This window comes from the organism of the source record quoted next, unplaced genomic scaffold (genome assembly GCF_019419815.1).
Source record: "Pyrus x bretschneideri cultivar Hongxiangsu unplaced genomic scaffold, Pyrus_bretschneideri_v1 Contig5, whole genome shotgun sequence".
Taxonomy (NCBI): Eukaryota; Viridiplantae; Streptophyta; class Magnoliopsida; order Rosales; family Rosaceae; genus Pyrus; species Pyrus x bretschneideri.
The window spans coordinates 11433832-11453115 of record NW_025999787.1 but is presented as its reverse complement, the minus strand read 5'-3'; the positions used below and the strand labels follow the sequence as shown (position 1 = coordinate 11453115).

At 34.9% G+C, this 19284-nt stretch overlaps 2 protein-coding genes across 2 annotated transcripts; both read right to left on the bottom strand.

The window, feature by feature from the left end:
- Positions 1–421: 421 nt before the first annotated feature.
- On the bottom strand, positions 422–4013 carry LOC103963701 (FT-interacting protein 3). The gene is given in 3 exon segments (XM_009376542.3): positions 422–1871; positions 1873–3239; positions 3799–4013. Coding segments are annotated over 2 exon segments (2325 nt in total). The 5' UTR covers positions 2986–3239; positions 3799–4013; the 3' UTR covers positions 422–659.
- Positions 4014–9286: 5273 nt separating this feature from the next.
- LOC103963708 (DNA topoisomerase 6 subunit B) lies at positions 9287–15010 on the bottom strand. Its single transcript, XM_009376556.3, has 20 exons — positions 14689–15010; positions 14544–14596; positions 14029–14126; positions 13765–13870; positions 13265–13402; positions 13107–13158; positions 12919–12983; positions 12707–12813; positions 12366–12468; positions 12114–12199; positions 11780–11976; positions 11482–11597; positions 11287–11372; positions 11034–11106; positions 10742–10833; positions 10475–10613; positions 10302–10396; positions 10138–10201; positions 9890–10000; positions 9287–9570 (listed from the first exon to the last, which is right to left on the bottom strand). Exons 1-20 carry the CDS (start codon positions 14780–14782, stop codon positions 9421–9423), a joined length of 2025 nt encoding a protein of 674 aa, XP_009374831.2. The 5' UTR covers positions 14783–15010; the 3' UTR covers positions 9287–9420.
- Between the last annotated feature and the right edge of the window lie 4274 nt (positions 15011–19284).

The window sequence follows — 19284 nt, the reverse complement described above, 5'->3', positions numbered from 1 at the left end:
AGCTTTCATTCTGCAGCAAGTTCCTCCAACTTCATGCTTCTGGTAAGACTAGTTTACTAACTTATCGAATTCCATCTCCGCAAGAAATTCAAAGGTGACGAGAAAAACAAAGAAACACGAGGATTATGTGGTCTGGTGTTAGTCCTATGATTCAACTTCGTGTCACATACACTCGGACGCTTCTATTAACCATAAGTGGCCATCGACACAAAGCATGCACAATGTATCTACCGGAGTTTAAGATTTGCTCAACACCAGATATGCAGATGACTCAAAATCCCAGGCACTATAATCTCCGGTCTATGTTATGAATGCCGTAACTAGGTGTGTTTCATATTCAGTTTCAGAAGCAGCAATGGTGAGTTGGAATTCCAAATTTTCATACGTTGAATTGCGCGGTTAATATATGCTGTTAAGGAGAGAAATCGAATGGTTCTGCACTGGCTATATTCAAATGGAATTCTACAAATTACATGCATTGTTTACCATACGCAGAAATTAAAATTTTAAATACAAAGACGTAAACAAGTTCATAAAATTGCCACTTTATGTGGTTGGAAAATGCTGATTTGTTACTTTTCACCCTGCTTCACCATCTGCACAACTCTGAAACACAGATACAATGATGAAGAGGAGTGATTCATGAAGGCAGGTTGTGCTTATAGCATGCTGTCGGATCTTGCAGGCAACCTTCTAAAGAAGTTGAGTGGCGCTGAAGGAAGTTTGGTGCGGAACTTGGGATGCCTCAACGTGTAAATGCCTGCTAGAAGGGCCACAACTTGGAATGGAGTTACATAGAGAACAATGGCGGCAATCAAACAGAAAGTTACGAACAGGGTGGTGGCTCTAGGGTCTCTCCAACTCAGAAGGGACTGAAACCTTTCGCCTTGAGTTGCCAGATCACCGACAACAGTTTGAACCCTCCCTGCTATGCTTCTTATTCGATCATATCTCATCCTCACTATATCTGATGGCCGGGTAGTTGGGAACGTGTCAAACTCTTCATCTAGTTCGTCAGGATGAGCAGCGTCGGCATGAGATAGTCGGATGTCCATGTGAGGAGGGTGCCTTGGCCTCCGCCGGAAGTTCCAAATTCCAATCAAGAATAGGTAGAGAAAAATAGTGGGAAGAATTAGTTCCGGATAAAGAACCAATATAATAAAGAGGATATGAATTAAAATGGTTGTGAGAGGATTCTTCCAATTGCAGATTTGATCAAGCCATTTTCCTACTGCAATCAACCCGCTTAAAACTCCCATTATTCGGAAAAAATTGGCCTTGCTTCTTCTCATGCTCCACATATGTGAATCAACATCCAGCATATACTCCACAACCTCTTTCCTCAGGGGAGGCTCAGCCCGGTTCAGCCTCATCGAGACAATCTGCATAGCCTGGTGCCTCAAGCTATCGAGCTGAAGCACGGACAATGGATGAATGTAGTGCATTTTTGGCAACAGGGGATTCGAATACATATACAGCATATTAATCAAAGATGAGCATGTAAACCTCACTGCCAGCTGAATTTCACCCATTTTCTTCACCCCAGATGGTTGTAGGACCAGAAGAGGATACGAATGCGTGTAAACCCTGTCAGCTTCAAGTGTAGATAGCCGAATTCTCACTTTGCCAATTCTTGAATCCTTTCCCCCTTTATCACCTCCATGTCCATGTATATGACCATTGTCAAAAACTCCAATTGTAATCACAGTACACGGGTCGAAAACCTCCCAGATGTACTGCTCATTCCACTTAGGATTGAAGCTGTCCACAATTGTCCTTGTTCGAACCCATTTCCTCCCGTATTTTGCTACACAATAAGCATCTGTGGTACCTCGGCCATCTTTTGTTTTCATTGGCATCAGACCAACGGCAGCTTATAACCCCTACCTCAAAAATCCCAATGCTTGACTTCCACAACTGCCTTGCTGTTGGCCTGAGATCGCTACTGTAGTGTGTTGATTCATCCAAGACATGGTACCCGCCATCCAAACAAATCCGTAAATGAATCCTGCTCGCAAATTTGACCTCCCTCTTCTGTTCCCCGTCTACGATAATATGCTTCTCAAGATTATACCACCTAGTGTGCACAGGTTTATGGTCTAACCTCCTCTGCACATTCTGTAAAGGAATCACACACCTTCCCAAGATGTCATCTTTGCCAGATCCCACTCTATCTTCCACAGTCAGATACAACGGTTCCTCAAACGGTTCAGCAGCAACAAACATCAAATCCTCATTCCACATTGGGTTAATACTTTTGCTCTGTGATATTCTGGTCCTCAGTACCTGATTTCCACAGATAACCTTCACAAAAACTTCCGGATACCTACTCTTGTCATTTGGTAGCAAGTCCTGAGCTTCAATAACATTCACCCTCACATACCAAAGCTTGGGGGAGAGGTATACCTTCGATCGAATGTTATTGACACCCTCAGGCCCAACTGTTGCAGCATCAGAATGCCACGCATCAGGAAACGCCTCGTCTGCTTGAGTTCCCATCCAAACTGCCAGCATCAGCTCTCCCTTGACCTTATCCCCCTTCCTGTCCTCCAGCCTATACCACTGTGGTGCCAATGGGCTATCTGGTGGTACGCGTTTTGGGATATCAGTGAGATCCATCATAACCCTGCCCATGAAATCATCCAGCACAACATCCTTATCTTTCACCACAACTTCCAAAACTGAAGCTTGAAGTCGATCTTTGGAGAAAGCAAACACCTGATTCCATTCAGGGTTAGACTTCTTCTCGAAATGCTTAGTAACTCCCTTATAGTTTCCGAGTTTTACTTCAACATAGGGATCAGAACTACCAGTGACATCTTTTGCAGGCAAATCCTTTGCTTTCACCACGCGAACGTAAAGGTATTGCATCTGTTCTACAAGGTCATAGGTGCATGAGAGCTTGTCGCCCGTGATAGAGCCCGCGCCAATGTTTGGCGAGGTCTCTTTCAGAGCGAAATCTTGAGACGGTGGAGGCTTCTGCATTTTCTAGTTTGTGGGAATAGAAAGAGAAGCTACTCCTTAAACACCAAACCGAGGTACACAAACAAATCGAATTTGATTTACAGAGATGCTATCAAAGCAAGTGAAACCTCAAACGATTTCCACACCAGCAATCATTTCCTTCCTAAAGATGCATATTTTTTCTGTGAAATGGAACAGAAATTATCTCAAAGGTAAAAGAGATAACTTCACCAAGAACTTCAAAAGAAAGAAACCCTGAAGAATTTCTTGACAACCTGCAGATTCAAAGAATCAATGTATTACTCTTCCATAAAGTAACCCTCTTTTGGTTTCTTTGAAGAAGAGAGAGAGAGAGAGAGAGAGAGAGAGAGAGAGATTCAAAGGTCACTTCCCTTTTCCATTTTTGGATCACTGAGAAAATAAACTTCAGAACAACCAATACATATTTTCTATTCAATCAATACATTTTCTGAGCAACCAACCACATTAACTTCACAGTATAAAAAACCAAATCAGAGAGTGTACTAAAAGAAGAAAAATAATCAAAGTTAGCTTTATATGAACAACTCACAGATCCAGTGCAGAAACCCCATCAAGTCAAAGACAACAAGTAAGCTCAAATTTCAAGGAAACTTGCACATAACTAATCACACCTAAAGAAAAAATGGGTTTTCAACAACTCGTAAAAAATACCAACTTCTAGAAAATCTTAAACGCAAGCAAGCATTCATTGTTCATCTTCACAAGCAAATTAAGTGACCTACAAAAAAAGAAGAAAAAATGGGAACAGAAAACTAGACAAGTAATGCCAACTTATTAGAGTTACACACTGACCTGAGGTAGCTAAAAGTGCTTCTTCAACGTGCTTCCATGGAAAGTCTTCAAATTTAAGAAAACCAAAAATGGGAAAATTCAGTTTGTAAGAAAGAAGAAAAAAGGGCAGCTGAAGAGAGTGAAGAGTGTGTGGGGCTGAGATCTGTGAGAAAGACTGAATCTTCTCTCTATAAAGAGCATGGACACAGAAAGAAACCTACTGAGTGCCAACTTTTCATATTTTTTTTACGAATATTTTTTAGTTCTTATTGTTTTGTGTAAGAGAGGGCATTGCACACGAGAAATTTTTTAATGTAACGGGAACAAAATCTGATACATTAAGTATAATAAAATAATTGGTTGGAAGTTTTTCTTTGAAGTATCTGATCAATTATTTTATGACACTTAATACGCCGAATCGTGTTTTATATACCCTTTAGAAATTTTCGTTACGCATGTGCGAGTAGATTTCCTCAGTGATATGAGAAAATTTCTCTCTTTTATTTTATATGTTTCTTGGTTTCCTCATCACGTGTGTTGGTTTGGTAATGAATTGAGCATTTTGGTCTCGCATTTGTAATATTTTAACATAAACAATGTGCAGAAACTCTAAGATTTTTATGCGGAAGTGCTTGTATCATCCATAACTCCTAACATCGTAGTATTGAAGAATAGAAGCACATATCGGTAAATGATAAAATAATACATATATATATATATATATATATATGAGAGATTTCGTCTTTAATATCATCGAGACTTTTACTTAAAAGGTGAAAATTGAAATATAATATATCAAATCATGCAAGTTAGGAGAATTCGAAGGACGTTTAGCCTTAATTGCAAGTGTAAATTAATTTAGTCACAAAATTACAAGCCTACCACAAAACTATCTTATAGGGTAAGTAAAAAGTTTCAATCACTTGATTGCCAGTTCTAGACATTACCTATGGTTTTTTTTATTTCATTATACAATGATGTTCTACTATAAAGAAAAGTGACAATTGTCATACGGTCATGAACTACCAGCCTACCAACCTTAGATTTTTTTAATTTTATTTTTATAATACAAGATATTCTATTCTAAAAAACTAACGACGAACCAACCTTAGATTTTTTTAATTTTATTTTTAGGGATAATTTGATATAGATCTAATTTTGTGAGCCATTACTATAATTAGTCCACTGCATTGAAATAGGTCCAATAATTGATATTCCACGTAAGCTTAATTATAATTTGTACCATATTTATCCCTTAGACTTATAAATTGTAGTAAATATTCAAAATTTCTTAATTATATGATTATTTGTGGTTTAACTAATCCCTTAATTGTAGGATTAGTTATAGCAATAAAATCTCAACCCCCAGTCTGTTTTATCCTGCCTTTTTTTTCCTTCTTCTAAACAATTCCCTTTGTTAGATCATGGAATCAATCATCCTCTTCTCTCATCTTTCATGGGTGATATTTTGTGTTCCTCCCTCCAAATTCCTTCATGACAATCTCAGTTTTTACATAGCTTTCACAATTTTTTTACATATTCGTTCGGCAATACAGTATCAATTGCAAGCAATAATACAGTATCATGCATTTATATTTGCTCTATTATATTTTTGTGCGTATCATAAAGGTAAACTGAAACTTAGTATTTGTTCCTTTTTTTTGTTTAGTATTTGTTCCTTTAATGAAGGTATATTATATCATATTTCTATTCTAATGTTCTGCCATGGAGGTTCAACATTTCTCTTCCTATACAATAGGTAGTTTATTTTTATTTTGTTGGTAGATTATATCTATTTTGTAGGTATAAAGCATTTTCCTTCCTATACAATAGGTAGTTTATTTTTGTTTTGCAGTAGATTACATATGTTTTGTTGGTATAAAGTATTTTTCTTCCTATACAATAGGTAGTTACTAAATTATATCGGTTTTGTAGGTATACATCATTAGGTGGTTACTAGATAATATTTTAGTTAGTATTTAAATATTCAAAATTAAAAACTGAATAAATGATACAAAAAGTAAAGAATTTAAATATTTTTATATCTAAAAGGGCAAAATTGGTATAAAAATATGTAATTGGATAACTGGACTTAGTTAAAAAACTACCAATGTTTTTGGACTTAGATCGAAAAGCCCCTTATTTTTATAATACAAGATATTCTATTCTAAAAAAACTAACGACGAACGTTTATTACACAATAGATCAGCATTAAACTCGACATTTATCAAAATCGACCTTTACCTATGCCAATTTTATATTCTTCCCATATAGCTTGTTTTACATACTAAGGTTGAAGACTTATTAATTGATTTTGAATAATACTTAGCTGCTGAAAAAAGAGCAGCAAATCTTGTTGAAATGAACAAGTCTCTAATCACAAATAAACATATGGTTAAACAAAGAATTGAAAATTTGAACCAACATCACTCCATACAAATGAACACCTATCCCTTTTCAGCAGGGCTTGCTATTTTTTTTTTTCGGCAGTCAAACATTATTCTTGATTTTTATGAGATGTTACCTTGGAAAAAGGCCAATAGCTTTACTAATTCTCGCATGGGAAATGAAAATATGAATTGATTGATGAGGGTACATATCCTTAAAAAGGTTAAAGTCACATCATTAAATTGATGACTCACAGTAGTTGTGTTCATAGCAGTAACATTTTCTTATGTAAAGGACTACATTAGGGTGAGGTTGTTCCAAAATGATTGCATTCGGCTCATGTCATCGAGAGAGTTTTCAATGTATTAAGAATATGAACACATATGCTAATACATTATATAAGTACAAAAACAGTAAAAAAAAACTTATTCTCTATTTATTTATGACATATAGTCACATGTTATAAAGACCTGGATTGTTTGCCCTACCTCATCCCATAGCCTTCCTATCTCCTCCTATTTCTGTGGTCACGGTTAAGCCACGTTAATATTTTATATTCCTATTGCTTTTTGTCTTATTATTTTTATAAAAAAATCAATATAAAATGTTAATATGATTAAACCATGACCACAGAAATAAGAGAAGATGAGAAATGTATGAGATAAAAAGGGCAGACACTCAGGTCCATGTTATAAATACATTGAAAACTCTCCAATGTCACCATCATCCATGTTTGCGTAAGTGTAAATAATATATATTAATTTCCTTAATTGAAGGAGAGAGAAGGTGACGTGAACTAAGGGTATATACTAATATAACATTTAGTTTGGCACAACTCTTGTGTTTTTTTTATTTTAGCAAAAACTCTTGTGTTTTGTTCTGCAATTAAAATAAAGAGGAGAATAATTTAAGCACACGTCTTATTTTCTCATGCACACTATTATTTAACTATAATTTTTTATTTATTTCAAATTTATCAACTTTTTATTTTTATTTTTATCTATAAAAATTCATTCAAATCTAAAACTATATAACTGTTGAATCAAGAGTTTAAGATTTCTTTTTAGATCATATTCGGCTATTTTCTTTATTACAAATAAATGTCTTAATGATTTTGGATTTGTATAATTTTTTTTGCAAAAATGATCTATGAATAATGTTATAAAAGATAGACAGTTAAGATCATTAAAATACATTAGAGAGTGGATTCTATAAAAACGTGTGTAAAAAATTGTGTAAAACAAGTGGTGCCACGAGATCCGCTCTCATACATAAATGATTTAAAACTTTGTATAAAGTATTTGATTGCATGATTATTGGTCACCATGGATACAACTTCAACTCTGAAAGTGATATATGCATCAAATTATATGTCACAAACTAATTTATTTGGCCATACCGATGGCCAAAAATTTAATTTCTTGTGATATGGATGTTTCATGGGGCCACTATTGAAAGCAAAAGATAACCATCCACATTCATATACAAGAATTAAATTTGCAAAACTTATGCCCACAATGCTGGCAGTTGAAAAATAATGAGAAAGAAATTGTTGTTAGGTATCATAGGATAATGAATTAAATTTCTTTTTTTTTTAGATATTAAAAAAAGATAAAACCTTTCTCTCTTTTGGTATTTAATTTATTATTCAGCAAGTATTGCTAAAATTTTTAACGCTTGAAAGACGAAGGTACTCATAGGTGCGGACAATCAGACCATATGATCCTCCGCTCATATACACAAGAAACGCCTCACTTCTTTGAAGTTTGAATCCCATTCCTTATGTTTGATGCACGTAAATGGATTAAAAAAAAAAAAAAAAAAAGTTAACGAAAAGTCCAAAAAAACTTCTCTTCTAATGAAAAATCATTTTTAAAGATATAGTGAATAGTACCAGAAAAAATGTATAAATGTGACTTTTCGTTAAAAGTAAACAATACCGGAAGTATTTTGTTAAACTTTTCAAAAAAAGAAGTAAAACGTATGAATATGGAGAATATGAGCAACTATTAACTAAATTAAAAATAAAGAAACTAAACAAAAAGAAGAAAATGAATTTTTTGTTTTGTTTTGAAGTTGGAGTCGTATTTTGTAGGTGTGTTAGGTGGAACCGTCAAGTTCGCCAAAATGGCGAGATGACCAGAAAATAAACCCTACTTCGGTGTATGGTTGTTGACCTTTTCCTGATGTGACACACGTAGTTGTCATGATTTTTGACCATGCACAAGCACATGCCCAAGACGTGCACTTTAGGTTATGCAAAGCCAAAAATAAAGACGAGAGTTGATTTTCACGCGCTTAGTTTTTTATGCATATTTTGTTATTTTAAGTCATTGGATTGAATAAATAAAATAAAATATGTCCATTAACTCAGACAATTGAATCTTTATCCTCACAGGAATGTATGTACATTACTTTTTACTTTCTACACATCCTCTTTTTTTTTCTTTTTTTTTCTAGCTGTAGGATTGAAATGGGCTTGTTGGTAGAAGAAGGCCATTTGTCCACACAAGTCTCGTACATGAGTTTACTGCTCATTTGTATCCTCTTCGGACTTTAATTTCTAGAGTCTAAAGACTAGGAATCTCGAACCTTGATTTGTGTGAAAGAGAGATCGGAGCTATTGGTTTGTATGAGGTGGACCAACAAATTTAGTTAATAAGGACCATCAGATTCAATTTAAATGATCCGAATTGCCTAGTCCTTGAACTCTGGACATTGAGATCTGAAGAAAATATACGTCCATACTTCCATTGCATCTCAAAGGAAAAGCAACTTTTTGATAGTAGAAAACCTTCATTTTAGTACGTTTTGGTTTAAGAGGCTTTTAGGGGTTCCATTTTTCGGATAACTAAAAATTGCTCTCTAAAATATTCGGTTTGTATCATTTTGGCTCCTAGATTCTTTTTCATCCCAAATTGGTCTGTAACCATTTTGCTTTCACCGGCTTGTAGATCTTCCCAGCTTAGGAGGTGTCATGGTGACAAGAGAAACTAACTCGAAACCCGCTGTACTTCTTTCCTCTGACATGATTAGTCACGTGAGAAGAGAGATAAGAATGGGTACAAATTCTCCCCAAGCTAGGAATATCAAACGAACTGAATCAATCATAAATTCATAATTCAGCTTCAAGGATGCCTTTCAATCATTAGCCTTGAATAACATACAAACTGAAACAATCAGTAACAGCATGATTCTCAGACATAGTTTGCAGTTAGAAATGAACTAGAAGATGTTGAAATATCAAACCAATTCCTAGCGGAACAGCCGAAAGACAAATGTGGGACTATGCAAATCAATAAAGCTATCTTCAGCTGCTTCAAGTGACTGCAGAAATATCGCTTCTCTGGGTTCCTCACTCACTCCGGTTTGCGTAGCGTACTCCAATGCCATCTCATAGTCCACCTGAAAATTTTGAGTAGGGTATGTGTTTAACATCAGCTTATCTACTGGACTACATAAATGTCTACATCCACCTTCGTCCCAGTTTCTAACCAGATGTTCTCATAATCACATTGGTTTCAAGATACAAATACCGTTAGTTCCTCACTACAAGCAATGCATAAGTAATAATAAGCAAAGTATAGTTGAGTACCAATTTCTCCACAGCTACCGATGATATGCATACTGACCCCCGACACCAAAGTAAATAATACAAAGTGCCGAAAAAGGAAAGAAAAGCCATACGAAAATTGTTATATGAGCAGTTAAGGCATCATCCCACCTGTTCAACATGTTGTAAAAGCTTTTCCTTAAGTATTTCTTTTGTAACCGTTTGATTTGATATTTCCTTGTACATTTCATCGCGTTGCTTCTTTGCTGCATGTGATTGTTCCTGTTGGCATGTACAACTTTCATTAAGTTGTAATCACTTTTCCTTTTATTGTTTCCTAGCCTTATTTAGAAGGACCTCTTGTAAATCAGTTTATATACGTCTATGAGAGATGAAAAATAAAATCATTCTATTCTCACCGATTTCTGCGCTTTGATCTCCTTCCACACATCATAAAAAACAGTACAAGCATTATCGAGATACCTGCAAATTCACAGTTAGATTGCTTCAAATCGTACAGGGAGTGGAAAATGATCATTCGCATCAAATTAAGAATAAAGGCCAAACGAATGATTAGTTTTACTTGCTCAAACTTCGCTTTCTCTCCTGCTGTTCACGAGCTTGCATTTTCTTCACTATCTTGGTTTTTAGCTGGATGCAACACTGTTGAAGGGCAGACTGTCGAGGTATCGTTGTTACATAATTTGATTGTATATTATACATTGAATGAAGAAAAATTATAATATAGCCACTGACCTTGACAGCTGAAGCTATTTCAGTTATATCATCTCCGATATACTCCTTCCCTGTTCCTTTAAAGGGTATTTTTGTGCTTACAATGCTCACAAAGACACCAATCTTATCCTGAGTTTGGTTGATCTTGTAACTACTCCAACTAAAAGAATATTTTTCACATTGTGTTATATATAAAAACTAGACTGCTATCTCCCTTCTTTTTTCTACACAATTCTCAACCTAAAAAGAATAGAATTGCAAACAATGAGAAAGTTTACTATGACTTACTTGATTCTCTTAAGAGCGGTCCTGGTGACAACATCAGCACCTTGTTCGAAAAGAAGTGGAATTCGGTTTGCAAATCGGAAAATATTCAAACCCTAAAATGGAAACCCAAAAACTTCATAAATGTTCATTGGATAAACAAATCAAATTCTAACATACATTTTGTAGTACTCAAGTAATAATCAAGTAAAATGGCATCTAAAGAAAATATGAGCGAGAAGAACAAAATTCCAGTTTACGATTTGTTAATTCCTTAGTCTATATTAACCATCATTATTAATACAGAATCACCTACTTGCTTGACATCTTTTCCACCCACACTGACACCAGCTTCCACAATGAATGGGTGGCCTTCAAAAACTCGGGCACTGTATAGAATATGAAGTAAAGAAACAGCGTTTGGGTACAAAGTCAATCATGCTTGTGTACAAAGTCAATCAATTAGTAGAAAACACAAATAGGCGCATAAAGAATAGTAGCAGTCAGCTATTTACAGGAATTCTTAGAAAATAAATCACATGAATTAGCAAAGTTAGAATTCAAATAACCTTCCAGAATAAGTTGCGACCATGTCTGGATGCAGCTCCTTTATAATTCCTAGACGAAGATTGTATTCCCCTGCAGGACTTAGACACTGAAAACAGCGAGTAAATAATAGCCCAAAGTTCCAAACCACATAGCCAAGACTATCTATTCTATGCTGACTGATGTAAAGCGAACAGAGACCAAAAAGAAATGCTTACATCACCACTAGGATCATCAAATTTAGCTTGACGAAATAACTGATGGATGCGAACAATTTGTTGAGAAGTTAGAGACTTAATAGGCATTTTTGGACTGAACTCAGGACCCAATTCCCCTGAAAAAAGGAAGAAATATCAGCTTAAGCATCTAAGCAATAGCACCACAATCATGACAAAAATCCAACCTTTAATAGTGTACAAAGGATGTGCACAGAAACTCTGCAAGAATGTAACAGTACAACTACCTCAAATTCTGTTTACACTAAATATTATTCAGATCACAGTGAAAAATACTTACCAATTAGTCGTTCAGCATATGCTTTTCGTATATTAACAAATTCATGCTGAAGAAACTGTAAAAGGTTTTGCTTTGGATTTTCTTCAATGAGGCGCTTTATTAGCAATAAGTCAACAGATGATGGATGGTGCTTTGTCTCAAGAGGAACTGGAGGCATCACATCTGTTCTCCGAGCAAACCTTATGGTAATGCTTTTACTGCACGAAAAGTAAAATGTTAGTACGAATTTGTTCAGGACATAAATTCTAAAACTGCGCCTTTGTGTGTATGTGCACGCGCAGCGCGCGTGTGTGTGTGTGTGAGAGAGAGAGAGAGAGAGAGAGAGAGAGCTTACTCTGCTGCACCTGATACAAATTTAAAAAGAAACTCGGCATAAGGAGTTATAACTGCCATTTGTCGCATGTAATGCAATATCTTGGACTGCACATGCCAACATTTTCATTAGCTTAAAATGAAACGAGCTTAGTGAACTACACTGAACAATATTTTTCAAAGCTAACCATAACACATCAGATTGACATATATGGTTAAGCATGTATGTATCTGTAATGAATTAAATGTCATTAGTCAGTGACTTAGCACATACACGGTAACTTGTCCAGTTTCCTTCAATAACAACTTGGATCTCAGCTCCATGCCATTGAACCTTGTTATCCCGTTTTTCATGTAAATGGACATGAGGAATGTTCCTGAAAGCATAAACAAGCATTATTGTGATGCGTAACAAGCGCCTAAACCTTAAAAATAAAGTATATTCTTTACCATTGGAACTTCCATTTTATGATATGAACAAAATAGACACATTAACTTCTTATAGGAATGATATAAACACTAATACAAGCATATACGGATATATATGATAAAAATAAGATTCAGGTAGCAACCACTAATCCAGAAATTATATCTTATACTATGCCCAAGTCATACCTATGAATATCTATATCCAGCCTGCAAAATGAAGTATAATTTTGGCCCTTCATAGATGACGAGATCTCTATAGGAAGCCCTGTACTCATCTTTGACCAAATTAATGCCTGCATAAAAAAAAACATAGGTCATAACTGGGGTTATACATATGCATGCAACAATTATATAACAGAAGAATGTCATGAACATATACATGATATGCCAATAAATACCATCTTTGCACCTAGACCGAACTTCCCACGTGTCTGCTTCAAGCCATATTTTGTTCCAGATAACACTGGAAGAGTTCATAAACTCACAGAAAGATTAAGATGTGATAAAAGTGACATGCCATTGAGGGTCATGTGGTTTACTAGTTAAAAGACAAAACCAAACGAAAAGTTTTGCAAAGTTACTTTACCTCGTCCAAACATATTTGGAATGTCAACATGTGGCATCCCTTTTCCATTATCCTGTATTTAAATCATAAAACCAATCATGTGAGTTACAGTTATAGTGAATAAAAAACAACACATACGCTGTATGATTGGAGACTTGTTGATGGGGAGCACATCATACCTTGCACGTAACCCTGTAAAATGAAGCCTCACCTCGACCCTTTATGGTCTTTGCAGCTGGAGGTTCTTTGACCATCTTTCCAGAGGAAGCATTTTTTGCCTGTAATTCTTGAGCACGAGCTTCCTTTGCTAATCGTTTCTAGATAGAAAAAACAAATAACAAGAGGAATATATAAGAGGCTAGTTATCTACAAAATAATGATAATAATAAGAAACAATGAGCTTAAAATAATATTCGCAGAATCTGATACTTCCTATATAGCGTTTTCCAAATTCATGAAGTTCATTTGCTGGTAAAGTAATTGGAAGACAAAAGTTATGATCCATTAAGAATGAACTCCCAAATCAAGACATGCAACAAAACACATAATTTGGAAGAGAGAAAATAATGTTGATGAAAAATAAAGCACCCCAAGTCAATACATGACTACATGTATAATATAAGATAATCAAGGAATTGGAAATAACATAGCAACAAAGTCACATCATAAGTATGCACACCTCACGAGCTTTAGCTGTTTCATAATCATCGTATAATGCCTCATCAACACGATCTCGATCAATAAGACCAATCATAGAATTGAACTTGCTTTTCTCAATATCTTCACTGCAATAGCCAGATTCAGTATATACAGAAATATGTCAATATCACAAAGGTGACAACAATACCAATCAGAAGACAAACTTTACCCACTATATTCACCCCTACTCATATGAACCAACATGCCCGACAAATTTCATAAACGTATAATAACTAGCACTTACATCGTTATTTCTATCACAGGAAGCTCCGATATGGACTCCGTGGAATCAAGTGAGTTCTCAACAAGTTCCCTTACAGTAGTGTAAAGACATTTCCCTGGCTGAAAATTCCCAAAGAAAAAAGGGGAGAAGATAGATACAATGAGACAGTTAAGGTTCCAAGCTCTTTGCTTTCTTGAATCAATCAATTATTTTTCAAAACAATCTAAGGTCCACATAAACTTCCATGCTTCTATATTTTAGAGCTAACTTCGAATTACGAAAATCTATTTTCTTTTTTCAGTTTACATGTGCGTGTGAAAATCCAAATTCCAACTCATACGATCATAACTGCATAAGAGATAACAAAATTATTTCCCAAATTCATCAAACATAGAGAATTCATAACAAAATTGTGGGAAACAACTTCAACCTCCACTACACCATTCAAATTCCTAGTCTTTAAATTAGAAACCATAAGATTCCAACTTTCGTCCAAAAAAGAAAGGTAAAACAATAATGTAATAGAAAAAGCATACATTATCGAACCCAGCAATGTTCTTGTTCTCCGCAAAGAACTCCGCCGGCGATTCTGCAGAAAAATTGAAAGCATGGCTAATGAATATTCAAACTAAAACATGCGTACAGAAAACGAATGCAGAGAGGGAGAGGAGAGAGAGAAACTCTGTTCGAGAACGCTATCTTTGAGCTTTCTGGGCGTCTTCGATTGGCGTTTCTTAGGCTCCGTCTGGCTCTTGCTGCTCCCTCCAGCTTCCATTTCAAATTCCCAATCAAATCTTCGCCCCCAAAAAACCCTAAATTTGAAAAAAGGAAAAAACCCCAAATTTGGATGATAGGAGGAGGAAGAAGAAGAAGCTAGGGTTTTGTTAGGTACAGTGTGTGAGCTATGGCGCGATCAGCTGCATAGCCGTTTGACGGCGGACTGTGCTTTTTCTCAGGAGGTGTGATGATAATGGACGGTGCAGATTGGGGGTTGGATTAGACATCAGCTGGACTTGTGTGCGTACAAGATCAGCATTTCATAGACCGTTTTTTCTTTCCCGCTAAATGTTGTACATGTGTGACATAAATTATAGGGATGTTATCCACACATTCTTTTTTAATTCTCACACATTTCTTGTTAATTTATATCCGTTGATCTTCCTCAATTCATCCGATCTAATTGCCGAAAACTAAAAAGGTGTGGGAAAAATAAAAAAAGGTGTGTGAATATCACATCTCAAATTATATCTTACAAGCATTTGGCCCTTCTTCTAAAACCACTATCAATTATTTTACGATCATTAGTGTTTTTTAGAGTTTCAAATGATCCTCACAAAATGTTAGAACATTTCAGTTTCTTGATTTGGCATGACAAACAATCAAAATGTCTTAAGATATCACGTTGATACAATCCATGAGTTACTAAAATCTTGCGTCGTCTTATTTTGTCTTAAAAGAAATTTCCATGCATGTCATCTACGTGGTAATTACTTGTTCAGAAATGTTAAAAAAAAAGAGAGAGAATAAGGGGGTGTGGAAAGTTAGTAAGTGCTAAATAACATCAAGTCAATTTATGCTTTTTGTTGACAAAATGAATTCTCTTAAGAGAGTTGTTATTAATATTTCAAAAATAGATTTATAAATAAAAACATGCAGAGAGTAATAACAATTTTGAAGTGTGGATAACAACATCATTTCTCTTGATAATATGGGTAGATAAACATATAGAATTAGGTTTAGTATCGTAGACTTAATGGCACCACTCAGACAATTTCAACTTTCATAGCAATTATTGATAGCATATAATAATAAACATTTTCAAAATGTTGGCCCTGGTCCCGGGCCCTATAGATATCGATTGTCATACCCTCTAGGAGAGATTTTTCAGCGTTCTCAAAATACTGAGGAGAACTACATATATCATTATAAATCTAGTCGAAAGTTTTATTTTCAAGTATCTTTCTAATTATATAATGATATATGATGTTTCAACTAATATTCCAGATACATCGAAAAATTTCTCTACAAGTAGTAGACTGGACGAGAATATCAATATCAATATCTTCTTCTTACGTTTAACAGTACTCATTCGATGCATGCTTCGTATGTATGTCTAAGGAATCTCTCCCTCCCCCTCTGGCTCTACAGTCTCCACCACCACTCCTGACGTCTCCTCCACCACTCCTCACGTCTCCTCCTCCAATCTTCACGTGCATTGGCTTTGGTGCCGACTTTGTTTTCCTGACTTGGTATTGAAGCGACTCATCGAAAGCAACTCATTACTTGCTTAAAATGTATTACCAAAAACCAGATAAAACAAGGAAGATAAGGTCCATGAAAAGCGAAGCTAGAACAAGGACCATCTGTGCCATTTTGCACTCATCGAAAGAAGACGATTTGATTCACATAATTTTTTTTTTTTGTGTGCTCTTTCACACATCACAGGTCTGTTATTTTCAAAATCAAATGCTGCACGTTATGATTTGAAAGAGACGAGCTTATAGCAGTGCATCTATGCCCCCTTTGCACTACAAATTTACAATAAAATACGATGAATTCATGATTGAGTACTGCTACTCACCAAAGTTCACAATATATTATCCATCAAATGACGATTGTGGTAACAGATCGGGCTTCCCGTAACTGGTATATGATCGATGCAACTTACCTTAATCGAGAGCCTTGCACGTTTCTTCAACAATAGCTGCCGACTACAACATCAAGGTAGAAGTTATGCCAGTGTAGAGGAGATGGAAAGCAGGAATCAAGTTTTCTATGTTAGAGTTAGTACTCAAGTAAAATGGGGGTGACGGGTGTATATCCCTTTTGTACTTATTTTGGCGTCTAGTGAATTGTTTTCTGAATGGCAAAAGTGTTCGATTACATTCTACAAGTGCTACGGTTCTACTATTGAGGGTATTAATCTCACGTCGGGAAAATGAAGGATCTTACACATGCTTATAACTAATTAAACTGTTTTCTATATTACCAATTGATTTTATGGTTTATTTACGTCATAAAATCTTTCTACACTATGAGTTAATTATTGTTCATGTATAGTGTATAGTTTTGTTGTGTGTAATATTGATATCCATTTGCCGTCTTATTATATGCGGATTTAACGAATTATTGCCATTTGCATTCGTGAATACAACTTATATGGAAACATTACATTTTGACGTATTGGTATCATGGGTAAATGAATATCAGTATAGTTTATTTGACTCTTCTTTGCATTTTTTTCTTAACAAATAAAACTCGTCTTTACTTGAGTACAAAAGAACAGCAGGACCATTTCTTTTGACAAAAAAAAAACTCTTCTTTATATATATGGACCACATTTCGATTCGGTAAATTAATAACTTTGATTATACAGTAGAAATTTGATAATATAATATTCGACAAATTCATAACTTCGATTAAATAACATTTTTGGCAGGTTGTGACTATAAATAACATACTTAATAAGTAATTAGCTAAGAATTCAGATCCCTGCTAGATTCTCTTTGTGAAGAGATTCTCTTTGTGAAGATTTCGAGAATTCATTAATTCTATCTGTTTATTGTATATCGTGTGGTTAAAAATTATTTCAAATATTTTTATTTAAAATTAAACATAAACAATACTTGACCGCACGATTAATGAATTTCTAAGATCCTCATCAAAATGATCTAGAGAGGATCCTGTTGGATTTGCTAAATCTAAAAGATCATTAATACATTATAAAAGATTATATAGGTCATCTTGTATATAAAGCCAGCAGGGCAATGAATAGTGATTTTTGGAGTAACAAGCTTCACCAAAAAATTTTAAATAAAAATACCCCCAAAACAAAAAATTTCAAAAGCAGCCCAAATAATAAAAGGGTATTTTCGTTATTTTACAGTGTTTTTTAATAATTAATTCTTTTTGTACAGTTTTTTTTAATTAGTACCTTACAATAAGATAACAATAATGTGATCCTATCAAATGTTTATTAAATATTATTTTCTCTATTTTTAAACATGTTCAAAACATGTTGACAGACGTGTAATGACAATTATAAAAAAGGTCTTTCACATGAGCATAATAATGTAATTAAATTAGTTGTTAAATGATTTTTTTTTTTGAACAAACGATATTATATATACTAAGGGGGAGGGGATGACCTCACAATGGGCTAGCAATATTGTGATTCAATCAGTTGTTTATAAATATTATTTTCGCTATTTTGACCGATTTTATTATGTGAATTTAGCTGCTTTGATTGGTTTATAAGAGGTTTCTTCTAGAATGATCTAAGATTATTCATTTACTTCCAATATTTAACTATCCTTTTGTCAATTTACGCATATAAATACATTTAAAATGTGCATGTCGCGCATAGCATGTCGTGATTCAAAAAAAGCATTCTGCACGCATGTGAGCGCGTGCATGAAGGCTAGTGTATATAAATCAATAACTTTCTGTTACTCTAACTTATTTAAATAAAGTTTGTACTTGGTTAAATGTTCATAAGAATTCCCTCTGAAACAAAGTGTGAGGTTTAGAGGGTATAGGAGCTGAACTTACAGTTTTCCATGCCTGCCTTCTTGATAAACTCCTTTGCATACTTTCACTGATGTATAAAAGTAGCACCATCAGCTTTGTATTCAATTTGGAGACCTAAAAAAGTCAACCTGTCTATATCTTTTAAATCAAACATCTCTCCCAGTTCTGAAACCATGCACTGATTGAATTTTGAAAGAAGTAGACCCCGTCAATATGATATCATCCATATGTGACTGACCATTTGGAGAAACTACTGTCAGAAACTTGAATCAGACAGCTGAGAAGCAACAAAGGAGCATGGTTGTGGGAATAAGTAATTTCAGATTCCTGTGATAAGTGTAAATGCGTTTCAGATTCTTGAGATGATAATACTTGTTGATTCTCCTCTAAATGTAAGCCCAACTGTGACTGATCATTTGGAGAAACTAAATGTCAGAAAAAAGTAGAGCCCAGACTTGGTGAATGTAACTGAGAAGAAGCAGTAGCTTGATTTTGTACAACTGGTGGAATAGAAGGCAGAGACTGAGAAGGAAGAGTCACAACAACTGCAGCTGAAGACGAAGATGTTGCATGCTGTGAATCCTTATCAATACCAACAGAAACATTCTTAAAAGGAAACGCAGATTCATCATGTATGACATGTCTAGAAAGATATTTTTGGAACTGAGACTGTAGCAAATGACTTATTTGTATTGAAGAAAGTTGAGGTTTCACCATAAAATCACTTGGCAATATGGGGAATAGCCC

Excerpts from the sequence above, each read along its gene's own strand:
- LOC103963708 (XM_009376556.3), bottom strand. The coding sequence starts at position 14,782 with ATGGAAGCTGGAGGGAGCAGCAAGAGCCAGACGGAGCCTAAGAAACGC. Across the intron at positions 10,834-11,033 it reads GTGGAAAAGATGTCAAGCAA|GGTTTGAATATTTTCCGATT; the intron begins GTAGGTGATTCT and ends TTTCCATTTTAG. Across the intron at positions 10,397-10,474 it reads AAATAGCTTCAGCTGTCAAG|TCTGCCCTTCAACAGTGTTG; the intron begins GTCAGTGGCTAT and ends ATACCTCGACAG.